The 19,588-nt window shown below is 43.2% G+C and overlaps 1 protein-coding gene across 1 annotated transcript; it reads left to right on the plus strand.

The window, feature by feature from the left end:
• Positions 1 to 5,152: 5,152 nt before the first annotated feature.
• dusp5 (dual specificity phosphatase 5) lies at positions 5,153 to 19,345 on the plus strand. The gene is made up of 4 exons (XM_038822279.1): positions 5,153 to 5,643; positions 10,921 to 11,078; positions 15,169 to 15,388; positions 16,728 to 19,345. Exons 1-4 carry the CDS (start codon positions 5,280 to 5,282, stop codon positions 17,120 to 17,122), a joined length of 1,137 nt encoding a protein of 378 aa, XP_038678207.1. The 5' UTR covers positions 5,153 to 5,279; the 3' UTR covers positions 17,123 to 19,345.
• Positions 19,346 to 19,588: the final 243 nt, after the last annotated feature.

The following is a 19,588-nucleotide window of genomic DNA, read 5'->3' on the forward strand; positions in this document are numbered from 1 at the left end:
AGGATGTTGCCTGGTATGGAGGGCATTAGCTATGAGGTGAGGTTGGATAAACTCAGTTTGTTCTCACAGGAACGACAGAGGTTGAGGGGCAACCTGATAGAAGTCTACTAAATTATGAGGGGCATGGACACAGTGGATAGTCAGAAGATTTTTCCCAGGGTGGAAGAGTCAAGGGGACATAGGTTTAAGATGCAAAGTTTAGAGGAGATGTGCGAGAGAAGGTTTCTACACAGAGGGTAGTGGGTGCCTGGAACTCGCTGCCAGAGGAGGTGTTGGAAGGTACGATAGTGGTGTTTAAGGGGCATCTTGACAAATACATGAATAGGATGGGAATAGCGTGATATGGACCCTGGAAGTGTAGACGGTTTTAGGTTAGACGGACAGCATAGTTGGCGCAGGCTTGGAGGGCCAAAGGGCCTGTTCCTGTGCTGTACTTTTCTTTGTTCCTTGTCTTTGAAATGGTGCCAGAAAATCTTTCCAACCACCTGAGTGGGCAGACATTTCTGAAAGATGGCATTTCAGGCAGTGCAATATATCCTCATTATAGTATTTTAGATACTAATTTGTGTCCTTCTGGATTAATAGTATAGTATATAAGCTACTCATGATGCCTTAGTGATGATATACTATGATTATTTTTTAATGGTTTGTTTTCGTGTCCGAGTGTATGAGCTGTAATGTAAAGAAACTGTGGGGACTGGAGTTTCTCTGGACATGACAGGAGCCGAAGGATTAATGGAAGAGTTTACAATTTCTCACCGATCATATCACCAGATTCAACCTCCAAGTATATCTTTTGTACAATTCCATTCGTAGCATGGAGAATGGATGGAAGAGGACATTGTGTCCACTTTACGGTGCTCCTTATATTGACCATTAGTTTTCATAAACATTGAATCAGGCATGTTGATGTTCTCAGTCAACTGTTCAGTTCAAATTAATGGTCAGAAAATGACGAATACAAGTGATCGGGTGCATTGAACTGCACTTTGACAAAAAAGACCCTGACCTAACAGTGGAACCTTTTTAAGGGCCTTCTAATTGTTTGGTGATATCACCTCTGTAGACTGGCATCTGCTAGGGTAGCCCTCCTTCTGCCATTGCATGGGCAGCTCCTGTTATTAGAATGCCAGTCCTGCAGTGGCACCAGTCACCAGCGGATTAGCTACACTTTGAGACTTGGACGTGACCAGCACTACTGAATGTACAATTACACATGACTCTAAAATGTTAATCAGTTACGTGTAGCAATTATCAGAACTTTCCTTGCAATCATTTTAATGGAAAGACATCAGTCTGCCCTGATATAATCTACTTAACTGAATCAGGCAAAGTGACGCAGTCACAGCGCAGTCATTCATTTACTCTGAATGAGTTTTGAAAACCTCAGAGCTCCCTAAAAACAAGTTACAGCACTGGGCTGACAATGTGGAAGAGATTAAACAGAGAATGTTGCAAATGCACAGCAGGTGAATCAGCATCTGAAGAAGATCAATTAACATTTAGGTGTGGCTTCATTGTCAGCAACAGTACAACCATCCTGACCACATAATGGTATTAATAATTTGTATTCCAGTTCTCAAGTAGTGTCTGTTTATGTAAAAATTGTAATGTTTGCTTAAAGAGGTATCAGCCCTCTAGGAAGATTCCGGCAGACCCAGTACAGGGAAACACCTAGAAACGACATGGTCTTTCAATACTGTTTTGATTGCCGGGGACTAGTTACCAGGAAAAGCACACTTCAACCAGGTGTAAACTTCTGTCATGCTCTTTTTTGTTCGGACTGTTTTGTGTTCAAATTATCTTTTCGCACTACATCATGGACTTGCTGTAGTTTGGCAGGTACTATAGGCTTGTCTCAACTCTGGTGTCTAATTCAGAGAAGTAGCCATTGCAGCTCGATATTTTTCTGTGATTGCCCAGTTTAATTTAATTTCCTGACCTTATTGTTATAGCACTGTGGTTTTCTTCAGTTAGAGGATGTTTCAAATTTGATCAGCCTTAACATCAGTGACATCAATCACTCCTGTAATCGGTTTGAGTGTCATATCTTTTAGCTAAACCTCATGCTGCCCGATATCATCTTGAATAACAGAGTAACCCAGGGATTTAACAATGGATTTTAGTGTCTTCCATACGTTTAATCTCCTTGATGGCAGACTGAACAAATACTTGATGATATTAATCAATAACTGCTTTATTGCACAGTAAGGCGAACAGACAAAACAGCAATTATGTTCAGCAGTACAACTTATCTCTTCAGAAGAGCACAAAATAAACAACAAATCCAGCTTTCCCCCATCAATGGCTCATCTTACTTGATCATTTCTGACTATTCTCTTCTGCACTCCAGCCACGTTACAGCTTTTCATTTTTCTAATCTCTTCAGGAAATGTGGATACCCTTGGCTGGGCCGACATTTATTGCCCTTCCCTAACTGCCCTTGAACTGAGCGGTTTGCTAGGCCATTCCAGGGGACATCTAAGAGTCAACCACACAGTGGTGGGTGCGTTCGGTGAATCAGATGGATTTTTACAACAATGGTTTCTTGGTCATCATTGGGCCTTTAATTCCAGATTTTCTTTGCTTCTCGAACTTTTGGCTAGGATCAAGCATGAGATCAGGTGTAGTGCCTGGATCTGGTATGCCTTAGTGTGTTAGCGGTTATTAACAGGGGGCTTGAGTTTAAGAGCCGCGGTGTTATGCTGCAACAGTACATGACCCTGGTGAGACCACATTTGGAGTTTTGTGTACAGTTCTGGTCACCTCATTATAGGAAGGATGTGGAAGCATTGGAAAGGGTGCAAAGGAGATTTACCAGGATGCAGCCTGGTTTACAGGATAAGTCTTATGAGGAAAGGTTGAGGGAGCTAGGGCTTTTCTCTTTGGAGCGGAGGAGGATGAGGGGCGGCTTAATAGAGGTTTATAAGATGATGAGGGGGATAGATAGTCTCTGAATGTCCACTCTATTTCTTCGGGTGGATGTAGCTGTTACAAGGGGGCATAACTATAAGGTTCAGGGTGGGAGATATAGGAGGGATGTCCGAGGTAGGTTCTTTACTCAGAGTGGTTAGGGTATGGAATGGACTGCCTGCTGTGATAGTGGAGTCGGACACATTAGGAACTTTCAAGCGGTTATTGGATAGGCACATGGAGCACACCAGAATGACAGGGAGTGGGATAGCTTGATCTTGGTTTCGGACAATGCTCGGCACAACATCAAGGCCGAAGGGCCTGTACTGTGCTGTACTGTTCTATGAATTGGATTCTATTTGAATTTTTCTTGGAACAAGCAAGGAGATGGATTAGGGGTTTGCCCCTCTCCACTCTGCGCTTTGTAACTCTGAGAAAAGAATAAAAGTAAAAAATATTCCAGATTTTCATTTAATTCAAATTTCAACCATCTGCCATGTTGGGATTCAAACCCAGGTCCGCAGAGCATTCCCCCGGGTCTCTGGGTTACTGAGTTGATGCCACTACGCCCCCAGTTTTGTATTGGTGTTGGGACTCTGATGTTGGAGGAATGGAATTGCCCAATTAGTGGCTCATGCTGCACGCTTGCTGTCCAACTTAAGATGGTGGATAGACTCCCGAAGCTGAAGAGGAGACAGATCGACAGCACCACAACTCAAAGTCAGAGCTGCTGGTGTGGGGGGGGGGGGGGGGGGGGGGGGGAGGGAGGGGAGAGAATGAGTTGGTATCTCAAGGTGTGTCTCCAGCCCAATGACCATGACGGTTGGGTGGGTGGGGGAGTCCCTAACAGGATGAAGCTCTACTTCTCACCTGTGCTGCTAAGAGGCTGCCTCCATCCCCTTGCCAAGTGCCATGTGCCCTCTCCTGCCACAATGGGGTGCCCTTACTAGACATTTTGGCCTTTAATTGGCTTGCCATCCCCAATCCTCCCAGCTATCCACTTTCAGGATAGCCCCGAGGTGGGAACGTACTGGCCAGCAAGAGATCCCCACCTCCACTTGGCCTCACCAGCTGCCCATGTTGTCCAGCCAGAGACTGCCACATGGTGCAAGTGACACCATCGTGCAGCTGATCATCGAGGAATTCCTAATGTTTCCATGAGAATCCATTCAGGGCACAACTCTTATTTGCGGTCTGGAGCATCAGTGCAGACCTCAGCACAGACGCCACTGACGCAAACACTGACCCAGATGGGCGAACGGTGACTTCATTGGGGCCCCTCCGCACTCAGTGCCGGGGGTTGGGAAGAGGAGCAGAGGCTTCATTCCATGTGGTCAGTAGCAAGATTCCGCGCTCTCTGCGCCTCCGGTCCCGCCTCCAACACCAAACCAAGAAATCGCTGCCAAGGAGTGCGAACGCTGGCCCACTCTCTCAAATGGCAGTGGGCGAGATAAGTAGTCACCAGTGAATGTATCACTGCCCAGGTCCCATCCCCACTGAGAAACGGGGGGGGGGGGGGGGGGTGAACAAAGCTGCCAATATATCCAACAGGATTTCTAATCTCCAGTATCGATGTACTCCTGACTCACCGCGGTGACCTGCTTATGGGTGGCAGAGTAGCAAACATACTATCCATATTTCCAGAGGCAAAATACTGCTGACGATGGAAATGTGGATTAAGGACAGAACAGGCTGGGAACAGTCTATGGCTGGGTGGGATCAGATTGCCTTTGCCTGAGTGTTTACTGGGGGGTTGTTTGGAAATTTTAATCATATATCTATATCAAATATGTTGTGCAGGGAGGTATAAGTAGACAGACAGATGCCTGGGGGTGGGGGTTAATCTCACTCACCACCCACAAGGTATGATTTTTTTTCTAAACACCCATTTGACTCCCCCCCCCCCCCAATATACACACAGGGGGGAGGCTCACATTCTTCACGAGCATCTCAATCTCTCTTTTACGTCTTGACTGCTGCCCTCAGTGAGTAACGCTCACCACTTCCTCCCGGCCTTCCAGCGAAAGGGGGGCGTAGTTGCAGGGCGGCGACCTGGGCGTCCTGGGCTCCAAATATGGGAATCGCCGCCGCGTCACAATCCCTATAAGGAGTCCCCGTGGCGTCACGGCCCGTATATGGGCATCTACGTCAGACCGGCAGTCTCCGCCCCCCCTCCCCACTATATAAATGCCGCCCGGGGATCACCTCTCCAGACTGATACACAGCGCGCCCGCGGGCGGAGAAAATAATCACCCTCGCAACGGAAAACGGGGGAAGTTTTAGTTTTAATTTTTTTTTTCATAACCGCCCACCCCCCCCACCCCACCACCACCACCTCTCCCCTCCAATACAAAAAAAATTTAAGCATGACGGTTTCGGGCATTGACGGTCAGCGCTTAAAGAAATTTATTCGGAAGCAAACGGGTAGGAGCCTGATCCTGGATTGCAGACCCTTCCTGTCCTTCGCGGCCTCCCACGTCCAGGGCTCGTACAGCGTGAACCTGAACTCGGTGGTGGTCCGCAGGTCCAGAGGGGGTCCCGTGCCCTTGCAGTTCGTCATCCCGGATGAGAGAGCCAGAGTCCGCCTCCGGGAGGGCAGGGTGTCCACCGTGGTGATCCTGGACGAGAGAACTTCGCAGAGTCCGAGACCCAGCAAGGACGGCACTGCGCAGATCGTGTTAAGCACCTTAGCCGCTGTCACATCAACAGCCAGGATCTATTTCCTTAAAGGTGAGAGAGATTGAGATGAAAAATAACCCGTGTATCAAACCTTGTAAAAGAACCTCTGCAGTTTGGTGCTATAGATTCCCTTTTGTAATTTCCAGTACATACTAGTGTAGCCAATTGGTGCTGATTGCAGTCTTTTGTGGCGTTAAACAGTCCATTTTAAAATATTGTATGTAATAATATTAAAAATGCCAGTCAAAAATGTAACGCTTCAGAGAATGCTGTTGATGAATTGTTTTTTTTTTTGTTGTACGGATTTTAAGACCGTTTAAAACCTCGTGCAACATTGTGATCACGGTTTCCTTAGAAGTAAGGTTTAGGTCTGAGATTGCCTTCTGGGTTGTATGAGTGGAGGAGTTCACCTACATAGAATAACTTGGCTAAGCTCTTCTAATATTCATGAAGGACGTTCAAAAGCAGCAGGTTTCGGGAACTAGACTAGGAACAGGAACTGAGAGACACGAACCTGGAACACCGCATTGAGGGGTATGCAAATTACCACCATCCATCTCTTTTCCCCCTTCCCTCGCCCCCGCCACGAAACTGGGACTGAAATGATGTGCAATTGACTAAAATGATAGGAAATTGAGCAGCGCGTGGGTGTCCAGTTGGAAATTCCTTGGGAGTTTAAAGAAAACACACCCCATGATTGAAACAAGTTCAGAATACATTGGACACTTACAGGAAATGGGTCACGTTGAAAGGAAAGACCTAGGTTTATGTTTCAGGTGTGACTGTTGGAAGTCACCTCACTGCTGGTCACACGCAAAGCATCATTTCACCTTTTTTTTGTTTTAAAAAAAAAAAATATGCTGACTGATCTGCTGTACATTTCCAGCATCTTATGTTTTATATATTGTTCAGTGGTTGTTCCTTAAGGCTAATGGAAGAAAATCAGATCTGTAGGGAGAGCAGAATTGTAAGTGCCAACCAGACATATTGGGCTGAAAAGACTTCCTATTCTATAAGCCTCAATAACATTACGGTAAAATACAAATTGAATCCTGCCTGTTTTAACTACATATCCATTCCACTGAGTTTGCATTGCATCATATGTATTGATTTGATTTATTATTGTCACATGTATTAGTATACAGTGAAAAGTATTGTTTCTTGCATGCTGTACAAACAATGCATACCGTACATAAGGAAGGAAGGAGAGACTGCAGAATATAATGTTACAGTTATAGCAAGGTATTGCATCAGTCTCCTGGTGCTGCAAGGTAATCCAAGTCCTTCGGTATCAATTGCAACAGCAATTTGATTTGATTCCATTTAGCAATGTACCGAACACCGGTGGGAAAAATAGCACTTCCCTACAAAGAAATGGGATATCCTGTCAAGCACCCAATTACCATTCTCCAAGGCGATCATCAATTTATTTTCTATTTGTAAAATGGGAAGTGATATTTGATAACTTGTGTTCCTTTTTCTTCAAATTGCCATTAGAGAGGGTAGATTTGTTGCACCTGTAACAGTGATTTCTATCTCAAATAATTGTGCTTGCTATTCCCCCACTGGTGAAAATGAGGCCAGTTTTACTGACTGATCAAATGGGCTCTTTTTAGCAATCACACAGGCATGTACAAATCTGTCCACCCTTGGTATGGACATGGTCAACTGTCCGCCGAATGGACAGATTTTCGACTTTTTCCCCTCAGTCAGAGAATTTGTTGCAATCAGCCTGTGTGATTACTAAGAAGTGAGATGAATACCGTGGTTCCTGCTGTCTGCCAGTACAGCACCACATAATCACAATCCTGAGTGGACACTTTTTCTTTCACTAAAATCAATGGAAATTAAATGGGTTCTGGGATAGGGGAATACTCTGCGTCCCCTATTCACCACAGAAGTGGTGAAGATGAACTTTATCCGCTATAAATGAATAACCTGGGGAGGGGAAATACAAACTGTTTGTCGGCCGCCTATGTGCTAAAATTACTCTATTTAAAAAAAAAAAACTCTTAAGATATCCAGACCTGACATGGAAGCTGGGAGGGGGGTGTATTTGAGCAATGGTACAAATATGGAAATTACTCGAGGAAATCTGGAGCAACGCAACTTGCCTACCAAACCCACTCAATACACAGCCCAAGGATGATTAACCTCCTCCCACTCAATCTTTCTTGAAGCCAAGGAACCGTAAATTTCACCCCTGCTGGTGAAAGACAAATCAAACGAGTACTGTTCATAGCTCCATAATTCTTAATCCTTTATTTTGTGGTTCAGTTGGTAGCCCTCTTTCTCTTTCCCCCCCCCCCCCCCCCCCCCCCCCCCCTTCCCCCTCCCAAGTTGGGAGGTTGTGGCTCCACATTGGAGGTGCTGTCTTTCAGATGAAACATTAAACTGCGGTCCTGTATGTCTGGTGGTTGCAGGAGGTTCTTTTGACATTTGAGGGAGAGGAAGGAGAGAGAAAATGCCCACTGGAGTTATCCCTGGTGGCTTGGCCAAAATATCTATCCCTCAATTAACATTGCAAAAAAAATTATCTGGTCACATCACATGGCTGTTGTGGGAACTTGTTGAAATAGGGCAGAAGATTTTGCAGAGTAGGCCAACATGAAGTCATGAAAGGTGCTTTATGAATACAAGTTTTTATATACAAACATTTTTTTTTACCTCAGCGGATGTTGATCTAACTCCTTCTTAAAAGCCTCAAATATCTACCCTCTCTAGGAATTTATTTCATTTAGATTTAGTTGTCCCTGAAAAACGATCAGAAGCCACTGCTTTTTAAACATTCTTTCATGTAATGTGGGCCTCACTGAGGAGACCCAGCATTTGTTCCCCAACCCGAACTGCCCTTTAACTGACTGGCCATTTCAGAGGGCAGTTGAGACTCAACCACATTGCTGTGGGTCTGGAGTTACGTGTGGTAGCACAGTGGTTAGCACTGTTGCTTCACAGCGCCAGGGTCCCAGGTTCGATTCCCAGCTTGGGACACTGTCTGTGCGGCGTCTGCACGTTCTCCCCCGTGTCTGCGTGGGTTCCCTCCGGGTGCTCCGGTTTCCTCCCACAAGTCCCTAAAGATGTGCTGTTAAGTGAATTTTTCCTGACTGTACCCCAACAGGCACCAGAGAGTGGCGACTAGGGGATTTTCACAGTAACTTCATTGCAGTGTTAATTTTAAAATGTCAGCCTACTTGTGACAATAATAAAGATGATTATTATTAAATGTAGAGTACACTCGCCAGGTAAGGATGGCAGATTTCTTCCCTGAAGGTCATTGGTGAACCAAATGGGGTTCGTCCAACAATCAATGCTAGTTTCATTGCCTGCCTTGAGACTAGCTTCCAATTCCAGGTTTTAGCTACTGTGGTTGGATTCTAAACCTCTGGATTACTAGCCGAGTGATAGTACCAGAACACCATCATCTCCTCCCAAGGGCAATGAGAAATTAGGGAGGCTATGGGATAGAAGGCGTGACATTCAGTATTTCTGCATAAGTTCATGGGCTGGAATACTATCTTATTATATTGGATGTGTCACAGCAGTTGGGCGTGAAGTGATAATTAAGTATGTATCATGTAGCAGAAACTGATATCAGCACTGAGAACACCAGTGAGCAATAGGTTGGCAATTTATCTGAAGGCAGTGTTTGCGCAGGAAAATTCATAAGCTTGTAAGGATTGAATCATTTCTAGGTAGCTGTTAAAACCTTCCCACTATCCATCCCTGCTGCCCACAGTTATTAATCAGAATGTCGCGCTGGCATAAAATATTTTTTTAGATATAAATTTGGAACAGTGTTATTGAAGAATAAACAACATTTGGTAATAAAGGATGAGTATGAATTCTTCCAAGAAAAAAGATGAAATAATGCATTGAGTAATTGACTGGGCAAGTTTCGTGACTCGCATTTCAGTGCCTGAAGCTCCATTAGTAATCATTTCTGTACTGCATATCAGTTGGCTAACTCACTACATTCTGTGTCAGTCAAAATGTTTCAGCCAGCAAAGGCAGCTGATAGTGGAATCCACGCAGGTTGCGGTGTTGATGGCTTTTGATTCAGTTTGTATCATGTGTTTACTATGAAACCTTGCTGCCCAGCTTAAACATGCCCCAAAGGCCCCAGCATCAATTTTGTTCTTATTGAATTTGCTTTTTATAAATCCAAATGACTTCTTTCCCTTTCTACCAAAGTATGGCGATTCAATTACAGACAATTCACTCAATTTGATACCAAATGCTTCTGCTGGCAGTAGTGTTGTGCGTGTGGTGTCACATATCATTATATTGTGGCATGGTGTCAAATTTTGTTTGGTAGTCACTCCTGGAGAAGCCCCTGTGCTAATAAAGGGCTGTATGAATGCAGTTACCGCATTAAAATAGTCTAAGACCTGGGATATTAATGACGGTGATTTTCTTGTCACCCCTGTGTCCTCTGTTGTTTGCATTCTCCTAAGCTCCACTGGTCTGCTCTGGTTCCTCTTTGCCCTCCCATTTATACTCTGTCAGCCTGCCTTTCTTACATTCTGTAAGATTGTTGTGTGCTTTCCACTCGGGGGACGTTGTATTTAATAGAAGGGACATAAAGAAGAGAGAGAAAATAAATAATCTGACCCATCCCCCAAAAGGGGGGGGATGTTGGCACAGAGGGAATGGCAGTGGGCTAGGAGCCCAGACTCCTGCTTTAGGGGCAGGAGTTGAAAACCCACCATCAGCTGCTAAAATTTAATTTTGGGATGGTGCGCTACCTCCGTGCCAGAGACTGAGGCTCGATGCTGGCCTTGGGTGACTGTCTGGAGTTTGCACATTTCCTCCACCCCCACCATGTCTGCGTGGATTTCCTCCAGATGCTCCGGTTTCCTCCCACAGTCCAAAAATGTGTGGGTTAGGTGGGTTAGCCGTGCTAAATTGCCCCTTTGTCCAATAGTAGGGTTAGTTGGGGTTATGGGAATAGGGTGGGGGTGTGGGCCTCGGTAGGGTGCTCTTTCAGAGGGTCAGTGCAGACTCATTGGGCTGAATGGCCTCCTTCTGCACTGTCAGTATGCTATACTAAAAACCTCCCAAGTATTCTGCTTTGTATTTTTAATTTATGGCATTTAGCATGCCCTATTGCAGGTATTCAATTTGATGACAACCATATCTTTTACATGAGAAAAGACGCAAATCCAAAGCCAAGAAACAATATTGATCCAGTCTCTTAAAGCCTAGAGTTGGCAAACCTAGGCGTTCTTCTGCACAAGAGAGGTTACTGCTGAATGTTCCTTTTTGTTGTTGGATCAGGGTTGAAAGACGCAAGTGTGAACAGTTTTCTCCTTTGGTCTCTGTCTACAGGAGGCTATGAAGACTTTCACTCTCAGTATCCGGAATGTTGCAGCGAGCTAAAGCCCAGCTTGAACTACACCGGTGTGCAAGAGGTTAAAGAAACCGATGCAAGCCGTACCAACCAACATGAAAAGCCCTGCAGCAACCGCAGACCAGTCTATGATCAGGTGTGTAAGGCTGGAGAATAAACACTGAGCCCTGTGCCGAGGGACAGACTAACTTTAGAGTACGTTTCCTTTCACAAGTGCCGCAGAAGAGGAAACAACATCAGAACGAGTTGTTTTTTTTAAAAAGCCACTGCTCGTAATTGTCATCACTGCATGACATCACTGCCATAATTGGGTCCGCATATAAATGAGCTGCTCTAAAGGTTAGCTCTTGAATCAAAGACGGTGCGAACGAGTAATGTGGGAAGGTGTTTTTTTTTCTTGACCCAGTTCCTGTTTCCTGAGGGTTTTTACGTGCATTATTTTAAGGGGTTTTCTGTTTCGTTTGACTTCCCTATTTTGCTTCTGCTTTGCATAAAAGACAAGTGTTCCTGTTTTCTCTGTGAATTGTGTCCTGTGTTTTTGTCTGGTGCAGGAAGTGGGTGTTTCATTAGTTCAGTTTGAACAAACCAGAGCGAATATACATTTGAATTAACAGATGATTTTCATTAAAACAGACATGCTGAAAATTGACAGTTTTTAAAAAATAAATGACTTGAATTTATATTGCATAAGGTGGTGTAATCAGGGTTACAAAATAGCCGACGTAACAGACAACATATGTTAACTTGTGCAGGGCAAGCTCCCAGAAAGAGCAGTGTGGTAATAACCAGATCACCTTTTTTTTTTGATGTTGTTGATTGAGGGATAAATATTGGGGAGGGCACCAGGGAGAACTCGCCTGCTCCTGTCATGGGACCTTTCATATCAACTGAGGGCAAACAGGGCCTCAATTTACCATCTCATCTGGGAGTTGACACCCCCGATGGTGCAATATTCTCTTGTTACTGTATTGGGATGTCAGCCTAGATTCTAATGCTTAAGTTATTAAATCCATGACTTTTAAAAAATTTAGAGTATCCAATTAAGGGGTAATTTAGTGTGGCTAATTCACCTATCCCGCACAACTTTGGGTTGTAGGGGTGAAAACCCATGCAGACATTTGAAGAATGTGCAAACTCCACAAGGTTCGGCACAACATCGTGGGCCGAAGGGCCTGTTCTCTGCTGTATTTTTCTATGTTCCACATGGCCCGAGGCAGGGATTGAACCTGGGTCCCCAGCACCATCAGGCAGCAGTGCTAACCACTGTGCTGCCCAAGTCCACAACTTTCTGACTGGAGTTCAAGAGTGCTCCTGAAATCCAAATTAATATCCGAACCTTTGTGCGCTATGCTCCCCATCTTCCTCCCTCCCTCTCGAAAGTGAAGCCTGACATTCACAATTTAACTTGAACCAGAGATTGAATTACATCACATGAGGCAGTGAAAAATACCTTTCGGGTCATTTGTAATCAAATGTTGAAATAATGCAAAATATTGTCGGCCGTCAGTGGCATCAAAAAATCAAATTGTTGCGCATATATTTTTGCCTGTTCCACTTTACTAGATTTTTTTGAGAGCATGGCTAAAGAACTTGAAAGGGTTACAGAGATTGCATGATATCTGGCATATGGAAAGCATCCTAGAGTCTGGCACAAGAGCATGTGAACTGTATTGCAGTCAAGTGAGTTTTCAAATCAAGATAATCTGGTTTTTCGTGTCTCCTGACTGGAGTCTCAGGGTAATAAACGCGTTAGTGCTAGTGGAGATGACCCTCGGCAAAATTAACATAAAACATTTTTTTCCTGTTATCTGTTCAAAATTAAATGAACATTTAATATTATCAATTAATCTTAATAAAACATTTCTATATAGTAATTGTTTTTTGCACTAAAGAAAGAAGGTGGCTAACCTTTGAGGTCAGATTATTTTTGTTTACACTAGTCCCATATGCGTCAAAGTTATACCTGAGCGAATCCTGTGCAGTTTCCATTCCACAACAAGGTGACACCATACATTGCACAAAATCTCACCCCTATCACTCCAATGATTTCCGTAGCTAAAGGGTTGAGAATCTGTTCAACAAATTTAGTTCTGACGAGAGATCTGATGGGTGGGTGGCCCATCAGCGAGGTAAAAATGTGACTCTCTGATGGCAGAGTCTCCAGAGATTGAGTCATTTATTTTAAGGAGCACTGTTGATGGCAGGCGAACTCTCTGTCTATATCATAAACAGCATTCATCGATGTACAAAAGATGCCTTTTAGTTACACTTCTTTTTAGACCTGCCCAAGTGCATATTTGCTCCAAAAACGCTACAATATAATCAGCATCCAGGAAGTATATCAAAATGGCTCAAAGTTTTATTGTCTTTTTTTTCCTGTGTTGGAAGCACCTGGACCTTTGCTGTAATGGCACACAGATATTACACATACATCCACCATTTTGTTAAACATGTTGGCTCATGAACATTTTGATCCACCATGTGGTTCCAACATTGAGAAGATAGAGGATCTTCAGTTGTGTAAATGCCCAACCCCTGAGAATGGGAGCTGCTTACTGAATACTGTGTGAAGTGAAAAAGCAGGAAGAGGAATGGTGTACAAGTGTAAACTTGGCATTAATACGAGATACTTGAAATATTATAACCAAACTAAGATAGGCCAAAAATCACATCTGTAATAAATATCCTCAAAGAATAGTTTCATGTCAATCCATGTCATGCTTTCAATTGCAATTAGCGCTCTCCAGCTAGACGGATCATCACTGTGGGTCACTTGTACTCACTGATGCAAGTGTCCATGTAGCTAAAGTTGTCTGCCACTTTAGTTGGATGGGTAGGATGTAGAGATGTGACTGATGTCTTCCTTTAGCACTGTTTCCTCAGTTAATTAGTAGGCACAGCAGTACTGGGCTCCTAAAACAACCTCTGGAAACTGTTTACTGTTTATGTTCCTGAATACACAGATGTGGTTGGAGCATTGCCTTCCCAATGGCAATGTTACTACAGTTCAGCTGTTACAGCATAGTCTTTGTTTTAGCTTCTATCCTGGAGCTGAATCCATATTGCATTCACTTTAGAATGATATGGACAATAAGAGGTAGGATTCAAGAGGGGAAGTGACATAAGTCAGGACACATTTTGGAAAGGACACTCCTTTCTCAAATTCCAGAAGGTACCAAGCCTGAATTGTTTTTCTGCGTAGGGACTGATAATCTGATATGAAAACACTTCTCCAACCTCAACAATTTTTATATTTACATAGTGCCTTTAATGTAACAAATGCTCTTCACAAAAGCCTTTGTTATAGAACAAAGTATGATATCAAGCCACAAAAGGATATATTGGGTCAGATGATTAAAACATCATCACCAAGGCCCTATAGAATTAACGTGAGGCTTCTTCACTAATTATCCAACCCCTTTATAATTTGATTAATTTACCATTTACTTTCCTAATTGTGTTGAATGTACTGTGATCTGTGTACAAGGACACCAAGATTCCTCGAAGACCAACTTTTCTCACTTTTTTTCAAAATGTAAAATAAAACTCTGCTTTTCTATTTCCTGCCAAAGAGAGGATTTCGCATTTCTCCACATTTCATTCCTATGCCACTTTCTTGCCAACTCACTTATCCTGTCCAAACCCAATCTATTTTATGCAGCACGGTAGTATTGTGGATAGCACAATTGCTTCACAGCTCCAGGGTCCCAGGTTCGATTCCAGCTTGGGTCTGCACAGAGTCTGCACATCCTCCCCGTGTGTGCGTGGGTTTCCTCCGGGTGCTCCGGTTTCCTGCCACAGTCCAAAGATGTGCAGGTTAGGTGGATTGGCCATGATAAATTGCCCTTAGTGTTGGGTGGGGCTACTGGGTTATGGGAATAGGGTGGAGGTGTTGACCTTGGGTAGGGTGCTCTTTCCAGGAGCCGGTGCAGACTTGATGGGCCAAATGGCCTCCTTCTGCACTGTAAATTCTATGAAATCTATTTGCCCAGGAACTTGTGAGAATGATGTGTGGTCTAGAAAGGCGAGGCTGAATATTAGGCAATTAAAAAATGCATGTTTTGAGATTGTCTCTTCAATATAAACCTCTTTTCAATATAAACATCTTTAATCACCTACTGGAATTGTTGTATAATTACTTTGTCACTATTGTGACTTTACAATACAATTGTGTTTCTTTCCCTCTCTTCATATTATTTATCATGATTGTTGTGTTAATTTTCCAGGGGAAACCTGTTGAAATCCTGCCTTTTCTATACCTGGGTAGCGCTTACCACGCCTCCAGACCAGACTTTCTAGATGATCTCCACATCAGTGCTTTGTTGAATGTATCTCGTGACTGTGCAGAGTATTTCAAAAGCAAATATCACTACAAGTTCATCCCTGTAGAAGATAGTGCAACTGCAGACATGAGTTCCCATTTCCAGGAAGCAATAGACTTCATTGGTATGTAACTATCATGGTGATTTCGTTTCACAATTAACTTTTAATATCTGTTGGTATAGGCATTTTTTTTAACCAATTTTGGTCATTATCCTGTGAACAGTGTCACTTTTATATGATTTAGATGGGTCCTTTTCATACGATGCAAATTTCTTGTGCCTTCGAAGAATTCATTCTATTAGACTTTGCTCCCCCTTCCACAATAACCTCCTAAAAAGGAAACCCGAATGGGAATGTCCATTTCATTCCAATTGATCGCAGAAATTGGGATAATATTTCAAGGATCAATAGTGATGGTCAGTAATTATTTTTCTCCTCTTTTGTTTTTGAGAAGACTCTTATTTTATGAACTATTTCTCTTTCCAAATTCAACCTTGCTAGTAATTCACCAGACTTCAATATAGTTCTAATAGGTCAAGGTGCTTGGAGAGCCCACCCATCCACCTTAGTTGATTTGGCCTGGGCGTTGTTGAGCTTCGAGTTGGAGCTGCACTCATCCAGGCAATTTGAGGACCTGAGCTGTGCCTTCTCAGGATTTGGGATTTGAATCGGCAACAACTGAATATTCAGCGTCTGACTTGTTATTTTAATCACCATATTTGTATGTCTGGTACAGTTTCTGCTCAGTGGGGACCCCCAAGATATTGATGGGGGAGAAATTTAATGATGGTACCAAATGTGAAGGGGACTTTCTGTTGTTGGAGATGATCATTGTCCAACACGGTGACCAAAATCTGAATGTGGTCCTGGTCTTGCTGCATGTGGGGCAAGGACTGCTTCATTATCTGAGGACCTTGGGGTGGAACATTCTTTCTTTAGAGCTTAAAAGTGACAGCAGTGGAGCTGTTTTTGGCCTCTGTGCCTGTGAACTAGAGCAAGAGAAATAAATCTGACATTCAGCAATTCTTGATGGAAAATGTGAATATGTGGATGTTGCACAAGAACTGAATTGGGCTTAGCCATGATAGCCATAATAGTTGAATAACTCACCATGTGTTCAGGCTCACCTATTTAAAATAGTCATTTGGATGTAGTAATGGAGGTTGTCCAACTGTGAAACTGTACCTCGACCTCAGTTTAAAGTTAACACCTTAACAAATGGAGGTGATAAATTGGGGGGAAAAAAGGGGCGAAATTTTAACTATTGAATATAGTTTTACCAAGTAAATGCTTTTGCCCCTCTAGGCTAAAGCATCTTTTAGACTTTGCAGTTGGCAATTTTCTATATAGTGTAACATTACCTAACCTCGTTGAAGATATGTTAACTGATGTAGTGGGATTACCAAATAGTTTGGGATTATACATTAATGATCAGTTAAATTGAGCTAATGTTATTTTGCAGATCATGTGAGACACACAGGAGGGAAGGTCCTAGTCCACTGTGAAGCAGGTATTTCCCGGTCACCCACAATCTGTTTGGCCTATCTCATGAGGTCCAAGGAGCTACGATTGGAAGAAGCCTTTGACTACATTAAAGAACGAAGAAGTACTATTTCTCCCAATTTTGGATTTATGAACCAGCTATTGCAGTACGAATCTGAAATCCTCTCCCTCACCCCGACCGTCAAATCCTGCAAAAGAGAGACAGTATCCTGCTCGGCAGACGAACTGACGTACAACAAAAGTTTGGAAAGTTCAGTCTACACTTTTCCCAGTTCACTTTTGAGTACAGTGCCAATACCGTCACCGGCCCATCAGTTTGAATTCAGTCCGATAAAGGTATCTCTGTCCTGCTGAAATGCAACGGCCACATCACAAACTTCGGAATGAAAGCAATATAATTGATGATGGATTGCTGAAACAAAGGTGAATCCTGGCTGCTTTTAAGTGGTCTCATCAATTCCTGCAGTATTTTGTGCTTGCTCAGCTTAGCCCTCCACCTTGCGATGGTTCCCCAACGTCAGCAACCAAATCAGGGCGGCACATTTTCTGGACAAAAACTGCATGGAAACCGTGGCCATGCCAATGTGCAGTAGGCATACAATCGTAACATGAGAGCATCAAGATGGAATGGGAAGGCAGCTCAATACCATGCCTGAATGGAGTTTATGCTGATTATCATCTTGGTTACATGTACCACATCAGATCAACATCCACCTAGCCTTTTGTAGCTAGGATCTTTCACTGTTCTGTGACTCAAGTATTCTGAGTAAATCAATGCAAACCAAAGGTAGCATCAACAGTGTATTCAATGCTTCTGTATTTAACTATTTGTTTCAATTCAGGGCTATGTGTTCTTGTCTTGGTATCGAACAATTGCATGAACAGTCTCGGTTTTATATGTGCTGTGTTACACTAGATAGAACAAGTAAATGTTATCAATGTATTTAAAGAAAAGAGCCACAACTCAAAAGAATGGGGAAGGACAGTTTTATCGATGGTCATGATCTGTGATCTTTGTTCTGGTTTATAGTTTCAGAATAAAGGCCCCCCATTCAGAATTTTGGTCTCTGTACCTCCACTTCAGATGAAAGCCAAATTGTAATGAATTAATTAAATGAAAATCAGCTTTTACTCCAATGTGAGATTTCACCTTGTTCTGCAGCAACAAAAACCTATTCTGCATGATGGTCACAAAAGTTTGAAAACCATAGGGTTGAGCCTAAGGGACCATAGCTGTATACCTTCAACATATACACATTTATTATAGATCATCTACAACAAATTAGTGAATTATTCTTGAAAAGGTAGAACTTGCATTTATATAGTATCCTTAGGATGTCCCACGAAAAAAGGACACATTTGGAAGTATGGTCGCTGTTGCTATGGAGGTAAACACAGCAGACCGAGCAGAATTCCAAAATTGGCAATTCGGTAAATGACCAGCCTGTTCTGCTTGAGGGATCACTTTTGGCAGGACACTAGGATAGTCCCCTGGGCTGTCTTTGAAAATCAGTCACACTCCACATACGGAGGCCCATCTGCAGCACCAAAGTTGTGCCTGAGTGGGAATTTGAAGTCTACTCATGCCTCACTGCCTCTGCCACAGAGGAAATCACTGCAACCTCCTCTCATGGCTCAGCCTGGAGCAGGATTTAATACCTGTATTAAACCCTCGCACTATTATTGAGCCTCCCTAGTCTAAATCTGCCCCGTCACACCATTTTGTTATCTGCAGTTTGATACTGAAATCCAGACTATCAAACTCCTTCATTTATGTAGTATCCTCAGTGGGTAGAACAGTTGCTTCACTGCTCAGGGTCACTGTCTGTGCGGAGTCTGCACATTCTTCCCGTATCTGTGTGGGTTTCCTTTGGGTGCTCCGGTTTCCTCCCACAGTCCAAGTGCAGGTTGGGTGGATTGGCCATGCTAAATTGCCCTTGGTGTCCAAAAAGGTTAGGTGGGGTTACAGGGATAGGGTTGAGGCGTGGGCGCCCTTTCCAAGGGCCGGTGCAGACTCGATGGGCCAAATGGCCTCTTGCACTGTAAATTCTATGATTTATTTCTGTATAATTTATCACTTTTTTCCCCTCTTCACCAAAACTGCTTTTAAGAAGTTTTTTTCCCTATTTAAAAAAACAAACAAGGCAACGACGACTACTTAAGGTTGGATGTGTATATTTAGGTAACCCTACCACCTCATCCCATGCGGGCGTGAATCATACCACCTCATGACTATATTAAAACACTGCTACCTCTGAAGGTTGAAAATAAATGTTAATGTGATTTTAGGTGCTTTCTACAGTTACAATGATTTGAAACAACTTTTGAATCCCCCGTCCTGTTTTGCCAGCTGTCCTACTGGTATATTGTACAGTTCTGAGCACTGAAATGGAGTCATTGATGTCAAGTTTGTCTCAGGATTTTGTGAATTAATCTATGAAACCTGTAGATGTTTTCAGGGAATGTTGCAATATCCTATTGTAAATGAGCAATACACTTTGGGAATATGTGCAGTGCTGTTTGTATGTTTCCCTGTACAGTGTCAATAAAATATTTCAAATGGGGGTAAAAATACAAGTTTATTTGATATTTATTCTTTCGGCAGAAGTGGACATCCGCCAGCATTTATTGCCCATGATCCTGGTGGCTTTGCCAGGCCATTTTGGAGGGCAGTTGAAGCCACGGTGCTGTGTGTCTGGGGTTATACACAGGGCAGAGATGGTATTTCACAATTGACACCATCACTTCTAATTAAATTTTACCAGCCACAGAAGTGGGATTTGAACCTATGCCCCTAAAGTCTGTGCTTCTGGATTAGTA

Source organism: Scyliorhinus canicula, chromosome 16, assembly GCF_902713615.1.
Source record: "Scyliorhinus canicula chromosome 16, sScyCan1.1, whole genome shotgun sequence".
In the NCBI taxonomy this organism is placed as follows: domain Eukaryota; kingdom Metazoa; phylum Chordata; class Chondrichthyes; order Carcharhiniformes; family Scyliorhinidae; genus Scyliorhinus; species Scyliorhinus canicula.